The 24,495-nt window shown below is 34.8% G+C and overlaps 1 protein-coding gene across 5 annotated transcripts in view; it reads right to left on the bottom strand.

The window, feature by feature from the left end:
• MARCHF7 (membrane associated ring-CH-type finger 7) overlaps positions 1-24,495 on the bottom strand; it is a 45,126-nt gene that overhangs the window by 13,142 nt on the left and 7,489 nt on the right. For 4 of the 5 annotated variants that reach the window (XR_005020658.1, XR_005020657.1, XM_036858509.1 and 1 more), the window contains exons 2-6: positions 17,171-17,335; positions 8,741-8,936; positions 6,941-7,093; positions 4,214-5,318; positions 728-897 (exon numbers count right to left, since the gene is read on the bottom strand). Coding sequence is in view for 2 of the 5 variants with exons in the window: in XM_036858508.1 (XP_036714403.1) it covers positions 728-897; positions 4,214-5,318; positions 6,941-7,093; positions 8,741-8,936; positions 17,171-17,335 (1,789 nt within the window). In the remaining 3 variants the exon portion in view is untranslated. The remainder of the gene's footprint in view (positions 1-727; positions 898-4,213; positions 5,319-6,940; positions 7,094-8,740; positions 8,937-17,170; positions 17,336-24,495) is intronic. The other variant, XR_005020659.1, reaches the window with a different exon arrangement.

The following is a 24,495-nucleotide window of genomic DNA, read 5'->3' as shown; positions in this document are numbered from 1 at the left end:
AGCCTCTGCTAATCTCTCTTACCTCATCACCCCTCTCCTTTCCCACTAATTATACTCCAGCCATGCTGGGCCTTCATTCAATTCCTCAAACACACCTAAGTCATTCCCACCTTAAAGTCTCTGTACTAGCTGTTCTGTGTGCTGGAATGCTTTTCCTCTCATTCTAGAATAGCTAGCTCCTCTTCATTCAAGTATAAATGTCCTCACCTCAACAAGGCATTGCTTTAACACGTAATCCCACCACGAGAGCAAGTGCCTTGTCTGTCTTGCTCTCTATATCCCACATCTAGAACAATGCCTGGCTCCAGAACAGGCACTTAATAAACAATGACTCCCTACAGTAATTTTACTGCTGCATAACAACATGAGAGACAATAAATCTTTCTCAAGGACACATAGTTGGTAAACAGTAAGAATATTTCTTTGATTCAAAAATATCTTGCATGATGTAAGCGTCACGAACAATAACAAACTACAGTTGCACTATACATGTATGGGAGTAGATTGTTCAGTAAATGAAATATAAGAAACACTATTATATGTTAAATTTATGAAGCAAGACTAATGCTCTTCAATGCTTTTGCTTCAAAAAATGATTGACGCTTTTGATAAGAGTATAAATTTGACAATCAATAAATTATAACCAGATTTGTTAATTAAAATGCATACATACGTGCATCTCTTGGAAAAACTGTGAAAACAAAATACACAAAAGGGTAAATCTTACCAGAGTTAATTTTGGCCTGTAACCATTTTTTCATACACTCTTGGTGGACATACTGCAAACTTCCTGTGCACTTGCATGGCTCTATCAGCAAGTTAGAGGATGATGCAGCTGCCATCTGACAAATTCTACATAAATCACCTTCTTCTTCTTCAGAGTCCTCTAAAAGGAGGCTGGAAAAGAAGGTACAATTCCTAAACAGAGCTATCAAAACCAGCCTGGTTGGTCATTTCCAGTCATACATAATCCCAAACAATATCATGGTCTCTCTGGGTAGAAAAAAGGCAAACAACAACAATAATAAACAGGAACTTCTAAGAAAAACTGTATCAATAAGAATAAAAATTATAATAAATATTTTAAAGGTAAATGAAGTAGGCTATCCTATTACTTATCTTCAAACAGTTTAAGTAATTTTGTCTTTGGTACCACAGTTTATTTTTTTTAAATTTTATTTATTTTTTATACATCAGGTTCTTATTAGTTATCTATTTTATACATATTAGTGTATATATGTCAATCCCAGTTTCCCAATTCATCCCACCGCCACCACACCCGCCCCTGCTACCACAGTTTAAACTCCATATTTTTCACAATCAATTTGTAAGTTTCACTAAGATTTTAATTTCTGCAGTACCATAGACTACTTCAATTCCAGCAGTATAAAGATAATGTATTTATATACCCATCACTTTTGTCCCTGCAAAACTTTTTTTTTTAATATTTATTTGGCTGCACCGGGTCTTAGTTGCAGCATGCGGGGTCTTTTAGTTGTGGCATGCGGGCTCTTAGTTGCAACATGCGGGATCTTTTAGTTGTGGCATGTGGGATCTAGTTCCCGGACCGGGATCGAACCTGGGCCCCCTGCATAGGGAGCACGGAGTCTTAACTACTGGACTACCAGGGAAGTCCCTGTCCCCCCAAAACTTTTAAGACAACTTCGATGAATTAAACAAATATTGACTTGTGATTTTTCAATTTACATGTTAGCAGAGCCACATATGTTTAAACTGATAAGCTTTTTGTATTAAATCATTAATTTAAAAAACCAAAAGAAGAGATTTAAAAATTTTTCATTTTCCCCACCCCAGCAATGTTATTAAATCATCCTGATTTCTACAAGGGTAGGCTTTTAAAGTGTGGAGCAGTTTCCATTAACCTATGTCCTCTATTTCACAGGCCAACATGTACTGCTTAATTTAAATGCAGAATGATCACTGTAAGACAAGTAGTTTTTTAAATTAAAATCCCTATTGCCTTAGTCCACTGCTGACATGAAAAAGGTACTCAGTAAATTGATGATACAGAATGCTAAACTGTTATTGAAATATAACCTGGATTATATGGGTTCCAAATGAGTTTAGCAAAAGATGTGTGGAAAGAGGAACAGGTGTACTTTTAGGTGACTTTCATGCCTAGGATTAACCAGAGATACAACCTCAAGCATTAATGTTTATGTTTTACCTTTAGATATAACTTTCTTTGGTTGATGGTTTTTACTTTGGGAGACTCAATTTTTTTACACTTTCATTCATTTAATTGTAAAGTATCTTATAATCCTCATTTTTAAGCAAAATATGTAATAAAGGAACACACACACATATAAACTCTATCAAAATAACCAACAAATGCTGCTTTTTAAACTATCTAACCAGACAGGGTGGTGCTGGCTTAATTAGTTTCTCTTTGGAAATCACGAAATTAATTTTTTGCCCTACTTACACTACTGCACTCAAATTAATCTAACTTTGAGCACAAGAAATATAATAGTTACTACATTACTCAGTAGACAGCTTGCAATTAGAGGGAGCTCCTGTAATAACACTAAAGCTAACACTACCAGGGCAGAGTAAATCTTTCTACAAGAAAGGAAAAAGAGCAAATTTTAAAAGAAGAGAACAGTCACATGGTAACAATTTGTCCTATATAAGGAAAAGTGGGAAGATACGAGTCAATGTTCAATATCTCAGAAAGCATGCGAAGCTCCCTTTATTCCCCAGAGTAAGATTTGAATGTATTTCCTCTTAAAGACCAAAAAACCCTAAAATGATAGTAACAACTATGCTCCCCCAAAATTCCATTACATGGGGCCTTGATGAACAAGAAAAAACAAAAACACCCAACGACTTTAGCTTTACATAAGTCTTTTCTTCTTACAAGTATATTTTACATGTACTATCCTATCCCATTTTATCATAAAACTAATTTTAGTAGATGGAAAAACTAAGTAACTACACTTACATGACAAAATAATTAAGTTGGAGTGAAAATCTCAGATCTTTCATCTTTTTCCCAAAAATTTTTAAGCAAACTAAACTCTACAAAAGATTTCACATGAATAAAAAGATTCTATCCCTTACTTCAAGGTAAATTTAGAAGCTAGATTTCTTCTATTTTAGCACATGTCACACTAATAAATATGTGGTTAACCATTAAAAAACAAAACAAAACATTCTAAGTCCTGAATTTAAACTGATATCTCTGTCAAATAGTCACAATATATAAAGAATATTCAGTATACATTTGGACTTCAAAAACGAAATTTAAAAATTTGTGTAAATGATTTTACCTCATTCCAAAAAAATTTGAAGTGAGAAATACTAATAAATGCTAAATAAATGATCTTATTTTTTGTTATTTATTTATTTGGCTGCACTGGGTCTGAGTTGTGGCATGTGGGATCTTTAGTTGTGGCATGCAAACTCTTAGCTGTGGCATGTGAGATCTAGTTCCCTGACCAGGGATCAAACCCAGGCCCCCTGCATTGGGAGCGCAGAGTCTTGGCCACTGGACCACCAGGCAAGTCCCAATAAATGATATTATTAAAGGCTGAAACATTGTCTTGACAATCCAAAACGACTTGGGCCACTTTACCAATCCCATTTAGCACTAGTCTACCTAGAAACAGGGTAAGAGATTAAGATTTTTGTCTCTATATGTATCTGTAGCCAAAGCTGGTTAAAAATAACCTTTAGGGCTTCCTTGGTGGTGCAGTGGTTGAGAATCTGCCTGCCAATGCAGGGGACACGGGTTCGTGCCCTGGTCTGGGAAGATCCCACAGGCCGCGGAGCAACTAGGCCCGTGAGCCACAATTACTGAGCCTGCGCGTCTGGAGCCCGTGCTCCGCAACAAGAGAGGCCGCGACAGTGAGAGGCCCGCGCACCGCGATGAAGAGTGGCCCCCGCTTGCCACAACTAGAGAAAGCCCTCGTACAGAAACGAAGACCCAACACAGCCAAAAATAAATAAATAAATAATTTTTAAAAAAAAATAACCTTTAGATTATTTCCCGATGCAATCTACACCCCCAGTGCCCGCCTCCAGTATTAATTCTCATCCATTTTACCTGAGCAAGATGCTAACATCTTACTGGATGTAAATTTTCAGGCAAGAAATTTCAGACATCACTCTCATGAGAAACCATTTTAGAAACAAACAGTTCTTTCTCTAATCTGTTCTTCACAGGCTTAAGACAGGTATTCAAACTTACCTCTCTTTTATTTTTTGCAGTCTTTCTGGGTCTCTTGAGGGTACACTTTTAGTTTTATCATTTTTTCCATCAGATGAACTCCAACCTGAAGGAATAATATCTACAGTGATCATGACATTGTCGGTCAAATTACTTCCAAGTGCTGGGGGCACTGCAAATCGGAATAAGGAACCAGGAAGGATCCCTGTTATTCCTGAACTTCGTCCACTGTGAGCCGAATCTGATATGGAGCCACCCGTAGCAGCACTGCTTGGTGCTGCAGATGCTTGTGGCCTGCTGGCAGTAGCCCCAAGGGGATCACTCTGTGCTTCAAGGTGAACCACTTCATTTGATTCTCTTCTAAAAATATGATGAGATCTAGATGGTATATCAGAGGTAGATATCCTTGAAGATTCATCTCGTCCCTCTCGCCTCCTTCTAGAGAACAAAGGTGTGCATCTATTTCTAAGTGAGGAAGATAACCATGGTCCTGTATTTCTACCTTCAGATTCTTGGTTAAAATTTTGAGAATCTGGCTCAGAGCTATGATTTTGGCTAAGAGATGACAAACCCCATCTTCGCCGAAGAAATCGAAATCCCTGAGAAGCTTCGGATGCCCTATTATCAGGACCATCAGAAGCTGATGCTGCATTACGAGACTGTGAAGCTGTCAAGATTCTTGGAGAAATGTAAGAATTCTCAGAACTCAGTGATCTTGTATTCAAGGAATCCTGACTAGACCTTCGTGAAAAAAAAGTAGATGACATACTAGAAGCTATACGTGACAGCAATCTCCTTGTTGTACGTCTACCTTCATTATCAGAAGATTCTTGAAATGATCTTTGAGATGAGCCAACCCTATTTGAACTGCCTATAGTTGAGGTTTCACCTCTATTTGAAATATAAGAAAATCCAGACTGTATACTGCTTTGGGGAGATTCTAATTCTCTTGGAGAAAAATTTGATCTTAAAGAATTTCTACCAGAGTCCCTAGAACATGGTATGGTCTGATGTTCAGAAGGCATTTGGTGATTTGTAGATGATGTATTCAATTGTAAAGTGCTCAATGAGTTCTCTTTTGGTCTTGCTCCTTGTGAATATGAAGAAGGAACTCTGTCTTGAACATCTATTTTTCAAAGAAAGGAAAGGTAGTCAATTACATGAAAAATTTGTGCATTATTAAGGTTGTGTCTATTAACCACTAATTACTGCCAAAATTAAACACTGGATTCAAACTGAATACTGGCATATTATAACTACACAGCTTAACTATTATTGCAGAAAAAATAAACATATTTATCTATCTTTCTATACCTTTGCTAAAATCCAATACTGCTGTATAAAGTCAGCATTACAAATTTTTTAAAAAAGAAATGTATTATAGCTTATGAGAGGCAAACATCAATCTACCAACTTGATGAAGGTAAAACAGTTGAATTTATTAATCAGAAATCGATATGGTAGAAGAATATCTAACATCTAAATGAATAAGGGATTTTAAATGGGCAAACAAGTTCAAGGTAAATGACTCATAACAAGTAAAAGCAAAATAATAGAGAGATAGTGTTTTGGAGATTTTTCTTACTCTGGAACAAGAACAAAAGTTATTTCATATAAATACTATCACCCTTATAATTTTATAGCAAACCATGCTAACAGTTCAAAATTTCTCCAATGTTTTATCTCTTCTTTCAAGTTAACAGCAGTGACTCTTATAACCGGTTACTCATCAGACATAACTATGCTTTATTTTTTATTTTTTCCAATACTGGTCAGAAGAGAGCCCTGGCATTTGTGATTTTAATAGTACACTACTGATGGTTCTAATCATTAAATGGAATGAGAAATACCAAAGCATTCCTTCATAAAGAATATTCATCTATACATCTAGTTTAACAGCTAGATTGCTACTGTGCTAATACATGGTGCCTCATGGAAGGATTAACTGTTAGGGACTAAATCAATTCTATTCTGTACATTTTTACCCCCCAAACCTAGAAGCTACCGACACTGTCTACTAAAGCTCCTCCACCCAAAGCCAAGCAAATGAAAAGATGCTTTCATTTGTCTTAAATAAAGCAACGGCTTGCCCCAATAGGATTATTTAAAATAATCTAGTTAAACCTTTAAATAGAAATGTATTTTCTTCTCTGTAAATCAAATTCCACTTCTGTCTGCTATATTTGTCAACTTCAATTAGCACCTTTTATCTTCAGTTATTTAGTATTATTGTTTTATGGCATTTATTTTTTTTAAGGTGGCTCTGACGCACAATGGATAGTGCATTGGACTTCTATTTTTTTAAAGTTTTAGCTTATGTACACTGACACAAACAGTGTGGGTCTTTATTTCAACTAAATGAAAATAAAGACAAATTCATGTTAAACTAAAGGAATTCTAAATTATGTCTTAAAATGATGATTTCAAGTTTTAGTTAATTCACAAGGCAAATTATACTGTAGTATACAAGAATTATCAAGTATATGTAAAACATACATTCTTAAGAGTGAAAAAATTATAGGCAGACAGAATCTGGATACTCATGTATATCTAAATATTTTATATTGTTTACATTTTTAAAAGTAAAACGACAAATAAGGTTGAAAACATATCAAGCTATCCTGTATTCTAAATCTTCATAATATTCACTTCATTTGTTCCTTTGTATTGTGATTTTAAGGATACATACAAAGACAAAAATGTAACATTATTAGATAAATTATGCATAACAATATAGTTTATACATACATGATGAAGTTGTGAAATCACCACTTCGGTGACTATAATCCATAAGATTACTAATGGAGGAATCTGCTCTCCTCTCTCTCATTAAGTCAGTTCCAAATGATCCAAGTACCACTGATGAAGATCTGGGAACTTGACTATGCCTCCAAGAAGAATCTTAAAATAATTGAAGAAGTCTTAATTCAGAGAGAGCTTTCAAGGTTTCTGATGACAACAGATCTTCAGTATTACACAGAGAGGTAATTATGGTTTATTACAGGAATCCCCAGTTACATAGTTGCAATCAAAAGCAAAACTGAGCAAAACATAAATTATTCACTAGTGAACTAATCACTTATAAAATTATCTCCTACTCAAACACATTCTTCTCTAATACTATAATCTACTCCCATCTAGGATGCCAATGTCTCACTCTCTAGAACATCTGACCGTACAATATAAACATGACGTAAAATTACAGAACAAAAATATAAAGCTTGCCAAAGATGCAGAATTTCATGAAGTTGATCAAAGTGACATTGGAGAACAGCCAAAATAAAAATCAAAGCCATCTTGAAATGAAAGAGGTTTTACTGTAGGTTATAATACTATTTTGCCAGAACTATTATTGCCGCCATACTTGGTTCATTCTTATGCTAAGAAATAATGTATCGTTGCAATTATAATCTAAACTTTGTTAGATATGATTTCATTTAAAAAGAAATTAAAAATTAAGTCTCAAAACTTTCCCCCTCACCATTTACCTTGAAATTCTGGGTCTTCCTCTCCATTCCTAACAGCCTTAATAATTTCCCTTCGTTAAGGGAAACGGCCCAGGGTTAATGCTATGCTTTCACAGACCAGAGGAGAACAAAAGTATCTCTACACAATGGTATTTGTCTACAAAGTTAAGGTCAGTCTGCTCTTACCCATCACACTACTCTTAATATCCTTCAGATGGGCAGTGTCTTTCCCATGGCGGTCCTGCTTATCGAAATAGAAAAGAATCGCTTACACTAATTCAATTAGTAGTACATATGCATTTCAAGAATTTTATTCTCCAACTGTGTCATCACAAGTTTTATCTTACCTTAAAACTATTTCAGGCATTGGCTAGTGTTTCATTTGAAGAGAAGTATAAGTGAGAAAGTACCTCTCAACAAAAGATCTTTTCAATTTGTGCAACAAATGTGTGCCTGTATCTTAGTATCTGTGAGTACAAGATACTAAGCATGGAGCTTTATGCATAAGTCTTTCATACCAGAGTGGTAAAGTGACCTGTCCAATGTCACATAGTTAGAGGACTAGAACCATAGCTTTCTAATTCCTTATATAGAACTCCCACTAGAATACCACCAACTATTTTTTGTTTAACTAAAGAATTTCTACATTTTCTGAAAATGTGTCATACAGCACAATGTTTATTATTTACAAAAAATACACTAAGGAAACATTTTTAACATGTATCAGTAAATTTGGCTTTCTTAGTAACAATTTAAAAATTTACCTCCTATAATAACCAGCAGAATACATGTCACTTTTACAAATTTTATTACCATACGAATCAGCTATTCTAATTAATTAAAATCTGCTAATATCCTGTTTGTGTAAGATATCTGTACCAAATTTAGAACAAAAATCCAAGATGAAGAGTTAATTTCAGTTCTAGCACTAACTTAAGGTAAGATTTTGGAAACTCTGCTCTATTTCTGACCCAGTCTTATGTGCAATCTACTTGCTTATTAATACACTACATCTTGGGAAAAGGGCTTTTGTCCAAAATACATATACAGTGACTTATATGTATACACATTTAATTATTACCTGATACTGCATTTAAACCATGTCCAACACTTCTCCCAGCTGAGGTAGATGTACAGTTTGTACAGGAAAGTTTAGGTCTTTTTGAATCATGATCCCGTTGCTGGTTTTGCGATCTTGAGCGTGCTCCCTGAGTTATCTCAGACTCACTATACCATGTAGACTGAAATGGTAATGCAGATGCTGATGCTGATGTAGACTGTAAGTTAAAAAAAAATTTTTTTAAAGGAACAATAAAACACTTGCAATTTTTAAATATTAAATTTAAATATTACATTTAATCTACAGTGCTCTAATAAATTCCCAAGGACCATTCATTCCTCACAGGCACAAATTTTTCTACCATGTAGGTTTTTCATAGTCTTTGTTCCCTTCTACCACTTGTCCCTTTACTTTATACTGTAATTGTACTTTGCTAGGTAACCAATCTGATTTAGATTATGTCTTCTATGTAACTGAATATAAACACTAGGCTAGGAAACACTGAGGAGTAAAAACTTTATATGTAATCATTTTGTTCTCCTGGTTTAATATTAACCTTTTGAGGAACCTTGTTTCCTCTTCTTAGAGATAGAACACCAAGAAAGGCACTAATATAGAAAGTGACTGTGAATACTCCACTATAAAAATAAGATTTTCAACTAATATAAAATGTATCTGGATCTTATGTCCATTCTCAGGAATACAGTAAAACACTACAAATGGTACTAAAAAAAAAATCCTAATATATGGAATTTCTTCATCAGTAAAGGAAGAAACAGCTAAAATTACATACTGTAAAACTCTAAGCTGAAGGTTTCCTCTTTAAACATATAATTATATGTACAGCAACATGAAATAACACAGAAGTTACAATGTACAAATACACACACACACACACACACACACACACACACACACATACACATGCACACACACAGAAAGAGACCAAGAAGGACGAATTTGGCACATAATCTCTGAATTGCTTGAAGACACCCCTAACATAAAAGTTATTTCTAGGAAATAACTATTATTCTAGGAAATAAAGGAAAAAAGACATTTATAAACCATTTTAACTTGTAAGTAGATGGTAAGTAGTTCATTTTATCGAAGAATATTAAAATGAAACAATGTTCTTTAAAGTGTTATATTTCTTGACAAAAGAAAAGTTAAAAATGGAATGTTATCATAGGCCATAAATTCAGTCTATATTAACCTAGTATTATAAACATAAGAGCCCAAATAATGTGTCCCATCAAAGAGTTTTAGAGTACAGATAAACAAATAAATAGGTATAATATAAATAAGTACTGTAATAGGAGATATGTTGAAAGTTTTACAGAAAAGAAAAAACTATGTCTGAGGAAAGCAGGGAAGAATTCATAGGTGATAACTGGAGTTCACTGAGTAGACAAATGAGGAAGGAGATTATAGACAGACAACACAAAAAGATAAAAAGATGTCTTAACTATTCTGCCATGGGAATTCTTCTAAGGCATCACTACTTACTTGATCTCCGATTATCTTTTAATTATGAGAAGCATACTGCATGCATTCAGGGAACTGTATTAGTCCATGGTAACTCTACAGAATAAACTGTGCACATACATGGAAAAGCAGAAGATGCAAAGCTGAAAAAGTAGGAATGGGCATATCAAGATTTCATCCATCCCTTGCCCATTCAATATTTTGCTAATTAAATGTAGAACTCCTCAGCTTAGCACAAACTTGGTCTCACAAGCCTTCCACACCAAGTTGTCCACAGAGCCCCCAATCAATGAACTGGAGTAGCACATGAGATGAAATTCATGAGATATTTCAAAATGAAATCATTTTATGTGCCATTGTCAAGGTATCAGGGACTTAATCCTGCAGGCCAGTGGTTCTAAGACCTTTGAATATCAAAGACCAAAATTAAAAAAAAAAAATGGTTTGATTTAAAATTTAGAAAGAACTTTGACAGGTAAGGAAAATGAAAATAGCAAATACCACCTAACCCCATCCCCAATCTTTTAAAAAGGGCATTTTATATGCTCCTAAAACAAGAACATAACAGAATAAAACAGACTTGTAAGATGAATAAATTTTACCTGTACAAAATTCCTAACTTGTCCTTATTTTTCTCATTTTGCATGGACTGGACAAATTGTTATTGAATAGCACCTCCACAAATAAGACTTTAGGAGCTACTGAAGGAGGTAATACCATAAGATCAACTACTTAGAAAGATCTTTAGAGCACTGTGGAAGGTTAAAAGGGTGGGATGGACAAAAAGTGGGCAAATCAGGAAGTCACTGGACTAGCAAGAAATAAATCCTTGGGACGAAAGTAATGGGAATAGAGAGCCATTATAAAAGATAAAAATTCATCAAATTTAGAGACAACGTGAGAAATGAACAGAAAGTCTATAAAGCCACTCCACAGTTTTCTGGCACTGGCCACTGGTGAGATAAAGACACACTCACTGTTCGGCAATTTTCATGACTCACAACTCTAAAAGGTAGCCTGTATGTCATCCCAGAGACAAAAATACTTGTTAATATCAGTATAGGAGAGGAAAATTAAGTTCTGACCAGTTTTTCTGCTGGCTTAAATTCAAAATCAAACTTTTCCCTGGTTCCTACCAATCCAATTTTGTCCACTGTTCAAATATTCTCAGTCTGAAGCAATTAGCTTTTTTCCCCTCTGAATTCTTTTAACAATTAAAGTATGGGGTTCATTTATACACTATCTTATCTCTTTTGCTATCTAGAACTATTGGTGGCCAAACGAAATCAGGGAGAGTCTGTCTCCAAAGTATACTTAAGTATACTGCCTTGCAGACACCGGATGCTTAAAAAAGTACTTTTGGGGTCGTTTCCACTTCTTAGCTGTTATGAATAATGCTACTATGAACGTCTGTGTTCAAGTTTTGTGTAGACATGTTTCTAATTTTCTTGGGTGTAACTAATGGGTCATATAATACCTCAAAGTTTGACTTTTAGAAAAATTAATAAACTGTTTTCCAAAGTGGCTGTACCAGTTTAAAACCCCATGAGCAATTTATGAGGGTTCAAATTTCTCCACAACCTTGTCAACTCTTGTTATTGTCTCAATTTTTAATTTTATTTTAGCCATTCTAGTGGGTATGAAGTGGTGTCTCATTATAGTGTACATCTGTATTTCCTAATGGCTGATGATGTTGAGCGTCTATTTATGCGTTCATTGGCCATTTGTATATCTTTGGACAAATGTCTATTCAGGTCCTTCACCCATTTTAAACTGGGGTTTTTTTGTTAGGATGTAAGAGTTCTTTACATAGTCTGGTTACAAGTTCCTTGTCAGAGAGCGTATCGTTTACAAATATTTCCTCCCATTCTGTAAGTTGTCTTTTCACTCTCTTCATGGTATCACTTGACTCACCAGTTTTTTAATTTTATAAGTCCAATTAATCTTTTTGCATTCATTACCTCCAGACTAAGAACATTCATATGAAAATAAGAGGTGGATAGAATTATTAAATATCCATTCAAGTTCCATGGAGTTCTCTCTCATTTTCACTTAATTTCCAGTCTCTACCCCAAATAAGTAACAGATTTGGATCCTGTAATAAAAAATTTTTATGAGTTACTCTCAACTCAAAAGGCTATATGTGATTAGAAAGGAAAATTGTATGGTATGTGCAGGGGGCTGTCTAGCCCAACCAAAGTAGCTGAATACTACTTTGTGTATCTGAGAAATCATATGAAACAGTTTGAAAACTTAATGGACGGAAGGGAAGTTTACAAACATTCTGTAACTACTAGCAGGCATCCAATTTTCATTTTATTTACTTACTTATTTTTATCTTCATGATACTTATTTAGGTTGCCCTTCCAACAAGAGGTTTTCGGGAAGGACAGTCAATGAAATCATTATTTATTTACCATTAGTACTGTATAAGTCAGTATTTGCATTCAGAAAATAATTACTTCTAAAAAAGGTTAAAAAATATTCCCAATGCAAATGCCCTTAAAACAGTACAGCAAAAAAGAACCTTAATGAGAAAATATTTGTAAATCATATATCTAATTAGGAACTTGTAACTAGAATATATAAAAACTTATAACTCATAAACTGAATCAAGAGTAAGCTTTCAAAACAGAAAACACCAAGCCACATGGGTTCACTGGAGAATTCAATCAAACATTTAAGGAAGAAGTTATACTAATTCTCTACAATCTCCTTCAGAGGAAAGCAGCAGAGAAAATACTTCCTAACTCATTCTATGATATGATGAGGCAAGCACTGCCTTAATTCCAAAACCAGACAAAGACATAAGGAAAGAAATCTATAGAGCATTATCTCTCATGAACACAGCTGCAAAAATCCTGAACAAAATTTGAGCAAAATATGAGCAAATTTGTAACATCTCCTTTTTCATTTTTGATTTTATTTATTTGAGTCTTTTTTTTCTTGGTGAGTCTAGCTAAAGATATGTCTATTTGGTTTATCTTTTCAAAAAGCCACCTCTTAGTTTCACTTATCTTTTTGTCTTTTTAATCTCTATTTCATTTATTTATGTTCTGATCTTTGTTATTTTCACTTCACCACTCTTTTTTCAACACTGTACTGGAAGTTCTAGCTAATGCAATAAGGCAAGAAAATAAAGTAAAAGGTATACAGATTGGGAAGAAAGACCTTACTTGCAGATGACATGATTATACAAAAAATCTGAAAGAAAAACTCCTGGAACTAACTAATAATTATAGTAAGTCTTCTCAATTATCACAAAAAAGACAGCTGATCTTAAGAATGTATGGATTCATGATGCCCAACTTTATGAGAAATCTAGGTAAGAAACCTTGTATTTACACAAAATGGAATGACTAGGAGTCCATTTATCCCTCAAAATATCCTAGGATTAATATCTGGATCAAGATAGACTACAAGAATGTTAATATTTAGATCACTCTGTTGTCCCTTTACAGAACTGTTTTCACTGACCTGTACTTTGACATCATGTCCTTTGCATATACTGTTTACCAAGAAATAGTTTCACTAAACTAGGTATATACTTATAGTATGAATACTGCCCTAAAGACACTGTCTTCTATATCATTCACTGTCCCCGCTTTCAGACTAAACTGCCAAGCATTGCTTCCTTTTCCTTATGAACAAAACACCTTATAGACCTGGTTGTGTTTCCCTGTGATCTCCCTGACACCCACACAAGGGCCGGAGTTTAACTTTAGAATACTGCAAGGGCTTACAAATGCATATCAATGTTATAGCCAACCTTAACTCACTCTCAGTATTTTATTTGTATTTTCCTGATTGCATTTCAAACTATTTTCATTTTCTTGTCTAATTTTGTGTGTGTATGTATGTATATGTGTATGTATTTCCCTGGAAACTACCTCTGTAGCAGATAAACAAACAAACCAAAATGAGCAAGAAAAAGGTTAATGACCATTGGTTATTTTAATTCTTGAAAATACATACTTTGCAAAATATGCAATAGTACTGAGTTCTGTAACTTAATATACAAACTAGAAAAAGATGTAAAAAAACTGTAAAAAGCACCTAGAACCTCCATAAAAAGCCTATTTTATTATTTCATATTAAAAGTAATCAATCTCTCCACAAAGCAAGAAGTGGGATTAGGGGTTGCTCAAATTAAGTTACAGAAAAATATATAAAAGTAACAAAAATAATTACATATTCACAGAATACTCCCAAATTTTCACTTTTAACAATATGAATTACATAAATTAAATTTTCTTTCCAAAAATATCTAATATTCTACTTACTGTTACCAAAGAGATTAAGGTGATCACAGTTTTCTACCATTCAAATTGTAACAAAAATTTAAAGATAGAGTAACAGAAATATCAGCAAGATTAATAGCAGAGGCAGCCCAGCTTACAAATGGCCAAGAACCAAAAGACATTTAGAAAATCAATTGTTTGGAACTTAGAACCTACATTTCCCAAAGACACAATGCTATCCAGAAGTCTTAGATTCTTCAGCTCAGGTACACCGTATACTAATCCTGTGACTGGGAGAAACCACTTATCTTTCCAGATTTCAGATCTTTATTTATGAAATAACACAAGCATCTGTCCTATTTAACTAAGATTAAAAATTAAAAATGTGCTGCAAAATGTCAAGCACTGTATAAATAAGGTGTTTTCTTATTATCTGATCCATAATGTAAATGAGATTGAACTACTATGCCCTGTTCTGACCCTCTTTTCTGAAGCTTCAGGTTCACTAAGTATAATAAAGAAGGGGAGGGACTTCCCTGGTGGCACAGTGGTTAAGAATCCACCTGCCAATGCAGGAGACACGGGTTTGATCCCTGGTCCGGGAAGATCCCATATGCTGCGGAGCAACTAAGCCCGTGTGCCACAACTACTGCAGCCCGCGTGCCTACAGCCTGTGCTCCACAACAAAGAGAAGCCACCACAATGAGAAGCCCGCACACTGCAACACAGAGTAGCCCCCGCTGGCCGCAACTAGAGAAAGCCCGCGCACAGCAATGAAGACCCAACGCAGCCAATAAATAAATAAACAAATAAATTTATTTAAAATAAAGGGGGGGGGGAGTGTTGTGTCTCAGACAGTTTTGAGTCAGAAAATATCAGCAATTAACCAAAAAAGCTCCCTTTGATATTCAAAGGTCTCTTTCATTCATTAAATACACATCTTGCTGAATAATCTTAAGAATATTAAATAAAACTAAATGTGTGATATATAATTTAAATATTCTGATAACATATTATACTGTCCCCTAAGGATATTAATTATCTAAACCAATGCAAACCCAGGAAATGATAACAGCAGTAACAATCATAATTATAACCTGTAACATCTGAACTCTTACTAGGTTCCAGGCACTGTTGTTCTAAGTGCTTTACATGTATTATTTCTTCCAATTAATTTTAACAGTAACTGTGTGAGAAAATTACCATTATCATCATTTCACAGAAGAGGAAACAGAAAAGTACTTTCCTCAAGAACACAGGAATTTCAGTTCCTAAATCAAAACTAAAAGAGCAAAGCAGCCTACGAATAGTTGACAAGATTGGAAATATTCGTATAACCCATTAAAGAAAGAAAAAAAAAAGATTGGAAACCACTTAAAATAACTGAAAAACATTAAGGAAAACACTAAAATTTATAAAACTGATTAATCTTATTAAGAATCAATAAAACACTTAATTTTTTTTTACATGTTTGCATTTGTTTAACTTCCACAATGAAAAATTAGACTTTCAGAATAATCTATGACATTAAGAACAAGCTGGAAGAAGAAGTTTGAAAATATTATTTTAAAGTGACTGTCAATAAGTTTTCTAAATATATTCAAGACTTTTAGTCTGGTTTCATAGTCTGTGTTCCTCACTAATTAGCTATACGAAAAATTAGACAAAGATCAGTAGACAAAATTTTATTAATATAGGAAAAAACCCCAATTGTGTGCTCTTAACAAGTCACAATCATTTAACCCACAACATTTCTGTAGAATGGAAAATATGTTATTCTGCACCTCTGGCAAGCATATTCTTGCCTAGCAACAGAGTAAAAAAAATACATTATCAAACAACATTTAAAATAAGTCCAAGTAAACAGTACACATAATGTCAGCAGGTTGGCAGTAAATATGGGCATTTTAGAGAAATTATTTTATTTCATTTGTCTTTCTCTGAGTATTTTATAAAATGCTTGTTACTACACAGAAGAACTTTCGAATGACCTTGTCATATAGTACATTGCATGATATATAAATATATAAATATTACTTAAGACTTAAACAGACATTTTCACTAAAGGATTCTCTTAGAGTCAGTTACTGAAACATCAGACTTTTGCAAATCTCCTGCGATTTAATGAGGTGTTCAGCCAATAATGCAATAAACTTAACATCTGAAAGATGAGCAAGATAAACTGCGTTAAAGCTACAAACCATGCCTCTGAAATCTACCTTGTTTATACTACAACCATTGTTATAACACTAATAAACTATTTCAAAAACCAAAGTGTTATTGGTCCTAAGGAAAATTAGCTACATAAAAGGAACTTAGATTACTTTATGTAGATTATGAATCAATGCAAACTCATTACTAACTGTAAAAATAAAACCCATAATTCATGTAAAAGACAGCCTGTTAATTCAACTGATACTTCAATGCTTTTAGGTTAAAAGGTTTCCAAGTCTTTGGAAACTATGAACATTTTATTTATGACCACAATCCCTTATTCAAAATTCTTAAGTTCAAAACTTTGAAAAACATTAAGTTTTTGCTAGTGTGGAACATTAAATCAGTTTGCTGCAGATATATTAATCTTTTGATTACAGGATGCCTCAGATCCAGCTGAGGGTGTTATAAAAACACTCTACTACTTTTCTAAAATCCAGAAAATCACATGGCCCCAAGGATTTTGAAAATGAGACTGTGTATGTACACACATTCCAAATTAAGATGTTACCTGATATTCAGAATCCAGTCTAAACGAAGAGTCCCTTGAGTGATAGGTATCATTTAAACTACTTCCTCTGCTTCCAGACATCATCCTAGCACTTAAAGAGCTAGTGGGTTGAACAGAAATTCTTCTTGGAATCCTTGAAGGTTTAGACTCCATTCTTAATGTTTCCTGTGAAATGCAAATTTTGATTAATTGCCTTTTGGAAAACATGCAAACCTTTGATTCTTAATCCTCTCCTTAATGATCAGCTCAAATCAAGAATTAACCATGCAAATTAACCAAATATGGTATGGTAAACTGTGAGATTATCATCACTCTCCTTCTACAGGAAGAGGTCTGAAGTCCATCAAAGGTTCCCTATTGCCCATAAAATGAAGCAAACATGATAAAAGTGGTGATGAGAAACTAAGGTTTGTTGTTTCTAAAGTCTGAGCTCTTTTCTTTATTCAATTTCCTCTCTATATAAAATCCTAGGGACTTCCCTAGTGGTCCAGTTGGTAAGACTCCGCACTCCCAATGCAGGGGGCCCGGGTCTGATCCCTGGTCAGGGAAGTAGATCCTGCATGCATGCTGCAACTAAGACTCTGCATGCCACAACTAAGAAGTCCGAGTGCCACAACTAAGACCCGGCACAGCCTAAATAAGTAAATAAAGTAAAAAAGTAAATAAAATCCTACACGAATTAGCTCTTGACTCTTGTTATTCCTATTATGAGTGTTCGATACTCATACCATAGCATTAGCTATACTGTAATATCTGTACACTCTTTAACACAATATGCTCTCACAGGATTTTGTATGTGCCTGCAAAGTCTATAGATTCCCCATTCAATTCCTGGGCATAGTCTTAAAACAAGATCAAGTGTTACTTCCACTTTGTACATACTTTTTTTAAGACATCATACTACACGCTGTAATTTGTTTTCCTGTCTCCCCTTCTCAAAAGTGAGAATAATTTCTAAGTTTTCTTCACTAAACATTCCTCAACACATGCCAAGAGTCACCATTAACTATGCCTTATTTTTTAACTCTCTCTATAAATGGATTCATACAACATGTACTCTTTTATGTCTGGCTTCATTTGCTCAACATTCTATTTGTGAGACTAATTCTGCTGTTGCATGCAGTTGTAGTAAGTTCACTCTAATTAGTTTATATAATATTCCACTGTATCAATACACACAATTTATTTGTCTATTCTACTGTGGATGGACACTGGACTGTTTCCAGTTTTAGGCTATTACAAGTAAGGCTGCTATAAAAACATTAATTTTATAAATTAAAGAAAAACTTTTAAAGTTTTCTGGGGAAAGGATTTACAATGCGGCCTCTGAACAGCTGAGATACCACCAGTCTTGAGAGTAGAAAGAGAAGGGCAAAAGAAAGTATTAGTAAAAAGAAAAGAAATCACAATAATCTCTTCAACTCCTCCCAGTTACCCACTTTCAAGGTCAAAAATTATTCCCTTATTTTTCTGGTAGTGGATTGAAATTAAGGCAATAACAAAGTAATGTACTTCACTTGCCTGATATGCAGCCTAGATAGGTATATTTGCTGTATTAAAACCTTCAAATCTAAACATTTAAGTTAAAAATATCTAATTCACTTTCAATTCATTAACTTATCAACTAAGTTTTGGCATCATTCTACCTTAAAAGTTACTACAAAAGAATTTCCTTTTTCAATATCTGCCTCAAAAACATGGTGTCAAGCAATGACAAAAAAGAGGATGAAGATGCAAAAACATCAACAAAACATATGGCCTATACTGCAGTAGGATACACAACAAACATGAAAAAGACATAACACAAGCCTAGTATCAATTAAAATTACTCGACTAAGAGTATCTAGCTAACGAGAAACCAGAGTAAAAGCTATACTCTGGGACATGATTAAATCAAAGATAGCTTATCAGAAAAGGTCTGTTTGAAGTCCCAGTTAAACATGACAAGGTAATCCTTATGCATCTATTTTGGTCCCTCTTTCCAAAACCCCTATAAAATGACAGTCGATGAATCCAAAAGCTTTAACTATGAAAAGAATAGGAAAAGGGACCATAAAAGGCAAGAGATTTCAATGTTATATTTGGAAAATCCAAAAAAGTCGGAGGAGAGGTAGAGTAATTCAGCAGAGAGGATAAAAAATACCCTAGGTATTTTTTAGAAAGAGGTAGGAACTGGAAGCAAAGCAGTTGGCTTTAGCATCCTAGAAAGAATCAAGACCTGGAGATACAAGGTATCATAAAAAAGGGATGATGCATGGAGTTGCTGAATTAAAATCTGTACTTGGAGAAGTAAAACCCCCAATTCTCCCCCTAGCACCAGTCTTCTGAAAACAGGATATTTATTCTCTGGAGAATAAGGATCTCCCATGTAACCCCACCCCCACCCCCCCAGCAAATATACAATCATCTCTGCAAAAGTTAAGTATAAGGAATAAAAGAAAATCTATATATTCAATGTTGAGACCCAAAAACTCTTTCCTGGTGCTGTTTTTACAATGCTGTCAGAAAACCAAACAAAATACCAGAGATAAGATTTCTGGATACTGACATTTGGAATGCTTCCAATTACACAGCTAGCCTGCCATTTGACCATCCTACCCAAAGCAAAGTCCACTAGTCAGTCACCAAGAGTTTCTAATCAGCTTCTTTTAGTGCTTCCCTCTAATAGACAAACATCAAGGATCACTAGGTATCCAAGGAAAACCTCTCCCATAAGACTAAAGTAAATAACAAAAAAAGGAACTTAAGAGAAAATCTGGGGAAAGGAGCTAATTAATTACTATCCTCAAAGGGAGCAAAAGACATTCATTCATAAAATAAGAACAGGATGCTTGAGAAAGCAATCAGTATAATGAACAGCTTGTGGAAATTCAAAATGTTACACACTTAAAAAAGAGATGTGATACACTAAAATAAACCAACAGAAAGACTGGGACACCTCCCAGAAGTAGAAAATGTAACTCAAAAAACAGGAGAATTGTCCAGGGGAGTTATCAATCATTTGACGGTAACTATGGTTACAGAAAGAGAGAAAAAAGAAAATAAGGTAGAGAAAATTACCAAAGAAACGAAAGAACTTTTCTAGAACTGAAGGACACAAATCTCTGCATTGAAAGGGGTCAAGAGTACTGGGCAGGGTCAAAGAAAAAAGACCAACACTAAGTACCATTTATCATCTTGAAATTTCAGAACACCAGAAATAAAGAGAAGATTCTATAACTTACAAGAATGGAAAAACGGGTCGTATACAAAAGAAAAGTAATCAGAATGGTTTCTTAATTACAACTTTAAAAACTCTCAAGACAATAAAGCAATGCCTATAGTACTGAGAAAAAAATTTAGCATTGAACTCCAATCTAGCAACTAAATGTGAGGTGGAGAAAAGAGTATTCAGACATGAAAGATTTTAAAAAACAATTAAAAAACAAACAAAACCATAGGAAGTTAGTTAAATGAAAAGCAGGTTCTAGGAAAATGGGAGTGTAAAGAATTAAAGAACCAGGCACAGAACCCAGGAAACAGTTACAAAATTACGCAGAAAGCACAGGGAGCAAACTGATCAAGACTGGAACAGGATCACTGAAAATGGAAGCAAAGTTCTCAGGAAAAAATAGCATCATACGGAAACTATTTTGGCTCGTGGCAGAGATGATGATACAATTGGGGGAAAAATGCTGAGTACTTAGAACAAAGGGCAAATTTAATACATTAATTTTGTAACTTGGGAAAACAGAGCTATTGTTCGAAAAAGGAAATGCTGCAGTGTTTGGGTGAACTCTTTAATATTTATATAGTTATGATAGTGTAAACATATACTGTATCAATCTTGCTACAAATATGCTGTGTGATTGAGGTGGGCAGGGGAAGTAAGGACAATGGTGAATAAAAAAGCACATATATAATACTAAAAAATCATGAACACATCATTTAGAAATATGAAGGTAAATCCTAAAACAGCTAAAAGGTGAGGATTGCTGCCTATGGAAAGCGGGACTGGGAATGAGGTAAAGGGTGAGGCAAAGGACTTGTTTTCCTTTTAAGCAGAGAGGACCATATTGCCTGGTTTGCCTAGACCAGTCCCAGTTTATGGCCAGAAAAGTCCTAATTTGTGCTCATTAACCTGCGACAGTTATTAATAGTACTTGCGTTGTCTCTTAAAAGCGACCTGGTTTGAATGATAAAGCATACAGTCACCTAATATAAATCTTTACTACCTTCAGCTTTTTATAAATTCTATATATACATCCATACAAAAATTTTTATTAACAAGGTGAATTATGAATTGGACAATTAAAGAAGGCATACATTAGTAGAAAAAATACTAATGGTTAAATACTGACATGCAACAGCCCATAAAAGATTTAACAAGTAGCAAATTTGTTATTTTATCAAGAAGGCTCTACAAACACTAAACAAGAGACTGTATTTGTTGAGGATTTTAAAAGGAAAGATAAAATGTCTTTAAAAAGATACAGGTCTATAGATGGTTCTTTAATAACAGTGCTTCTTAATCATACCTCTCGTAGTTTACTCTGATTATATTTATACCCAATTCTTACTTGCAAAATAAAACTAACCTAGTAGAAAATCTCTCAAAACAAAGCTCTTGGGAGAAAGCAAAGAGGCAGAGTCCTCCGAGAGCTATAATTTATACTGCATGAAACTATTTTTGGCAACTCCTCTACATAAATTGATTGAATTTTGACAATGTAGGTGTTACCAGAAAATTTACGTAATCTGGTTGTATAAGTTGTAGGTCAAAAGCACAAAAAGTAGAAATAATGAATAAAATTAAATAAAATAAGCAGTCCTTGAAAAACTTCTACCAGACCACTTACAAGGTACTATAAGGCATCTTTTCAAGTTCATTCATTCAAGAAATAGTTTTTTACATGCTTAGTATGTGCTAGGCACATTAATTAATACTAAACAAAGGGACAGGGAGAGGGGACAACACTGAACCTACTAAGATAATGACTATGAAGAAGCTGTAGTCTAGTAGAGAACAAACGACACAAATAACCATACAACTTAAACAGTTTTAAGTGCTCTAAAGGAAGAGGTATAAGCCAGAAAAAAAGACTAGCAGGAAAAAAGTATCTGAAGCTCAATGCTTTTAACCAAGACTTAAAGAGTAAAGCACAAAAAGTTCATATGTACAATCTTTCCTCAGTGGTCAATATAATAGGCTCTTACTTTCCTTTTGCCACTATTTAGTTTCCTTAAATTTCTTTAAATTTGATTCTAGAGTTGGATAGTTGAACTGTCTTTCTAGTGATAAGATAAAAACTTATCACCAGGGCTTGGTTTATAGATGTGTGTCCACCTATGCAGACACATGGGACCCTGTGCTTGATTAAAAGCTCTACTGCTGACATCTTGAAATTATTAATACTTTAACCTTTGAACTTGTATTCTGTAAGTGAAGGCAGATAGGATAGTGAAGCATGAGCTTGAGAAGAAGAGATATGTGCCTGTCTGCTATGCCTTGCCACTCAATTTGCATACAGCCCTCATTGCTATGAAGCTTCCATTCTTAACATGCTTAATTTTTACTCTCTGAGCCTCACTCAAGTCCTAGGCATGATGGATCCACTGGACTTGTGTGCTCATGTTCCTTATCAACACATCTATGTCTGAGTAAGCTGAGGCACTGACAGCTCCAAGAGGTCATTCCATTTCCATTCTTCAGAACTTGCTTCAACTTCAAATGCAGGAAGAAGGTAATGAACCACAAAGCCACAGAAATCTTATGATCAATATTTGAGATTTTTACTATATTGAACTTTTCAACTTGTGAAGATTCTCTGAAGCTGATATTTAACTGCTAGTTTACCCAACTAGTCTTTTTTTTTTTTAAGGAATTCCTTTATTTTTATTATTTATTTATTTATTTATTTTTGGCTGTGTTGGGTCTTCGTTTCTGTGCAAGGGCTTTCCCTAGTTGTGGCAAGCGGGGGCCACTCTTCATCGCGGTGCGCGGGCCTCTCACTATCGCGGCCTCTCTTGTTGCGGAGCACAAGCTCCAGACGCGCAGGCTCAGTAGCTGTGGCTCACGGGCCTAGTTGCTCCGTGGCATGTGGGATCTTCCCAGACCAGGGCTCAAACCCGTGTCCCCTGCATTGGCAGGCAGATTCTCAACCACTGCGCCACCATGGAAGCCCCCAACTAGTCTTAATATCACTGTTAAGTGTTCCCTTACCTTCAGGCATTTTAATAGTAATTGGCATGAGCAACAGAAGTGGAAAACAGATATTCATACCAACTCCAAAATTTATGTAGTCTTTCATCTCATAAACCTGTGGCTTGTTACCTAGAAAAAATTACTACATTTTTAATAGGTAATTTCATTCAGCTGGGCTTCCTAGGAAACCTCTGAAAAGCTCTTTAAAGCAAGTTCATGTTTTTGGTGGCCCATTAAACACTATAAAGGAGGTTTAGACCAAAAAAAGTTTCTCCCACCTATAAACAGTACAATTCAAATCTATTCTACGGAAATAATCTTAACTTAAACTTTCTCAGTCTAGGTAAAAAGCCTCAAAAAATTCTCTCATTACCTGACATGCAAAATTCTGTGCCCAATGCTATCTGCAAGTTAACAAGATCTCATAGTCTCATGTCAAATGCAACTGAAAACCTATCACACAACTTATACTAAAACAGACAAATTTAAATTGAATTTTACAATGTTTTTCAGCAAGACCTTACTTGAATATGAGGCCTACTCTAAGTAAACCAACAAAGTTTGTCTCTAATAATACCACACTAGGCCTTGTCTAAAGGCCTTTTCACCCTACTAGTAACAGCACCACTCCCCAATCATACTTTCAGCTGTTTTTCTACTACCTTAAAAGCAAAGTCTAAATTCTTTGCCCCAGTATCCAGAACTCTAACCTACCTTTTCCACTTAACTTCCAACTACCACCTTAAAAAAAATCCTAGTTCCAGTTCACCCTGGTGGGGAGGAGGTGGCAGGAGTCTCCCTGCACGCTATACCCAGGAGACAGGGAAAAGGGCATAAATCTTGGGACAGCCCCACCTCTGAGGATCAGGCACACAGAGCCCGCCTAAGACTGGAGAAGGATGCATAAAACATAGAACACCTCCTTTCACCATGAACTTTGCTCCAAATAGGAAGGTACAGCAGTTTACTGCTGAGGGAGTTACAACAGCCTTAGAGCCTTAGACCTCTCTGTGGTGCAGGGCCTGCAGGAAGTTGAGGCTAGTGAAAGAATACTCAAAGAAATCCTCCAGCACTCCAGCCTCACACTAAGCACCATGCAGCAGCAATCCACTACTGCAATACTTTGAAAATACATAAAGCA

This window comes from Balaenoptera musculus, chromosome 7 (genome assembly GCF_009873245.2).
Source record: "Balaenoptera musculus isolate JJ_BM4_2016_0621 chromosome 7, mBalMus1.pri.v3, whole genome shotgun sequence".
Taxonomy (NCBI): domain Eukaryota; kingdom Metazoa; phylum Chordata; class Mammalia; order Artiodactyla; family Balaenopteridae; genus Balaenoptera; species Balaenoptera musculus.
The sequence above is the reverse complement of the archived record's forward strand: the minus strand, read 5'-3'. Positions and strand labels throughout refer to the sequence as shown.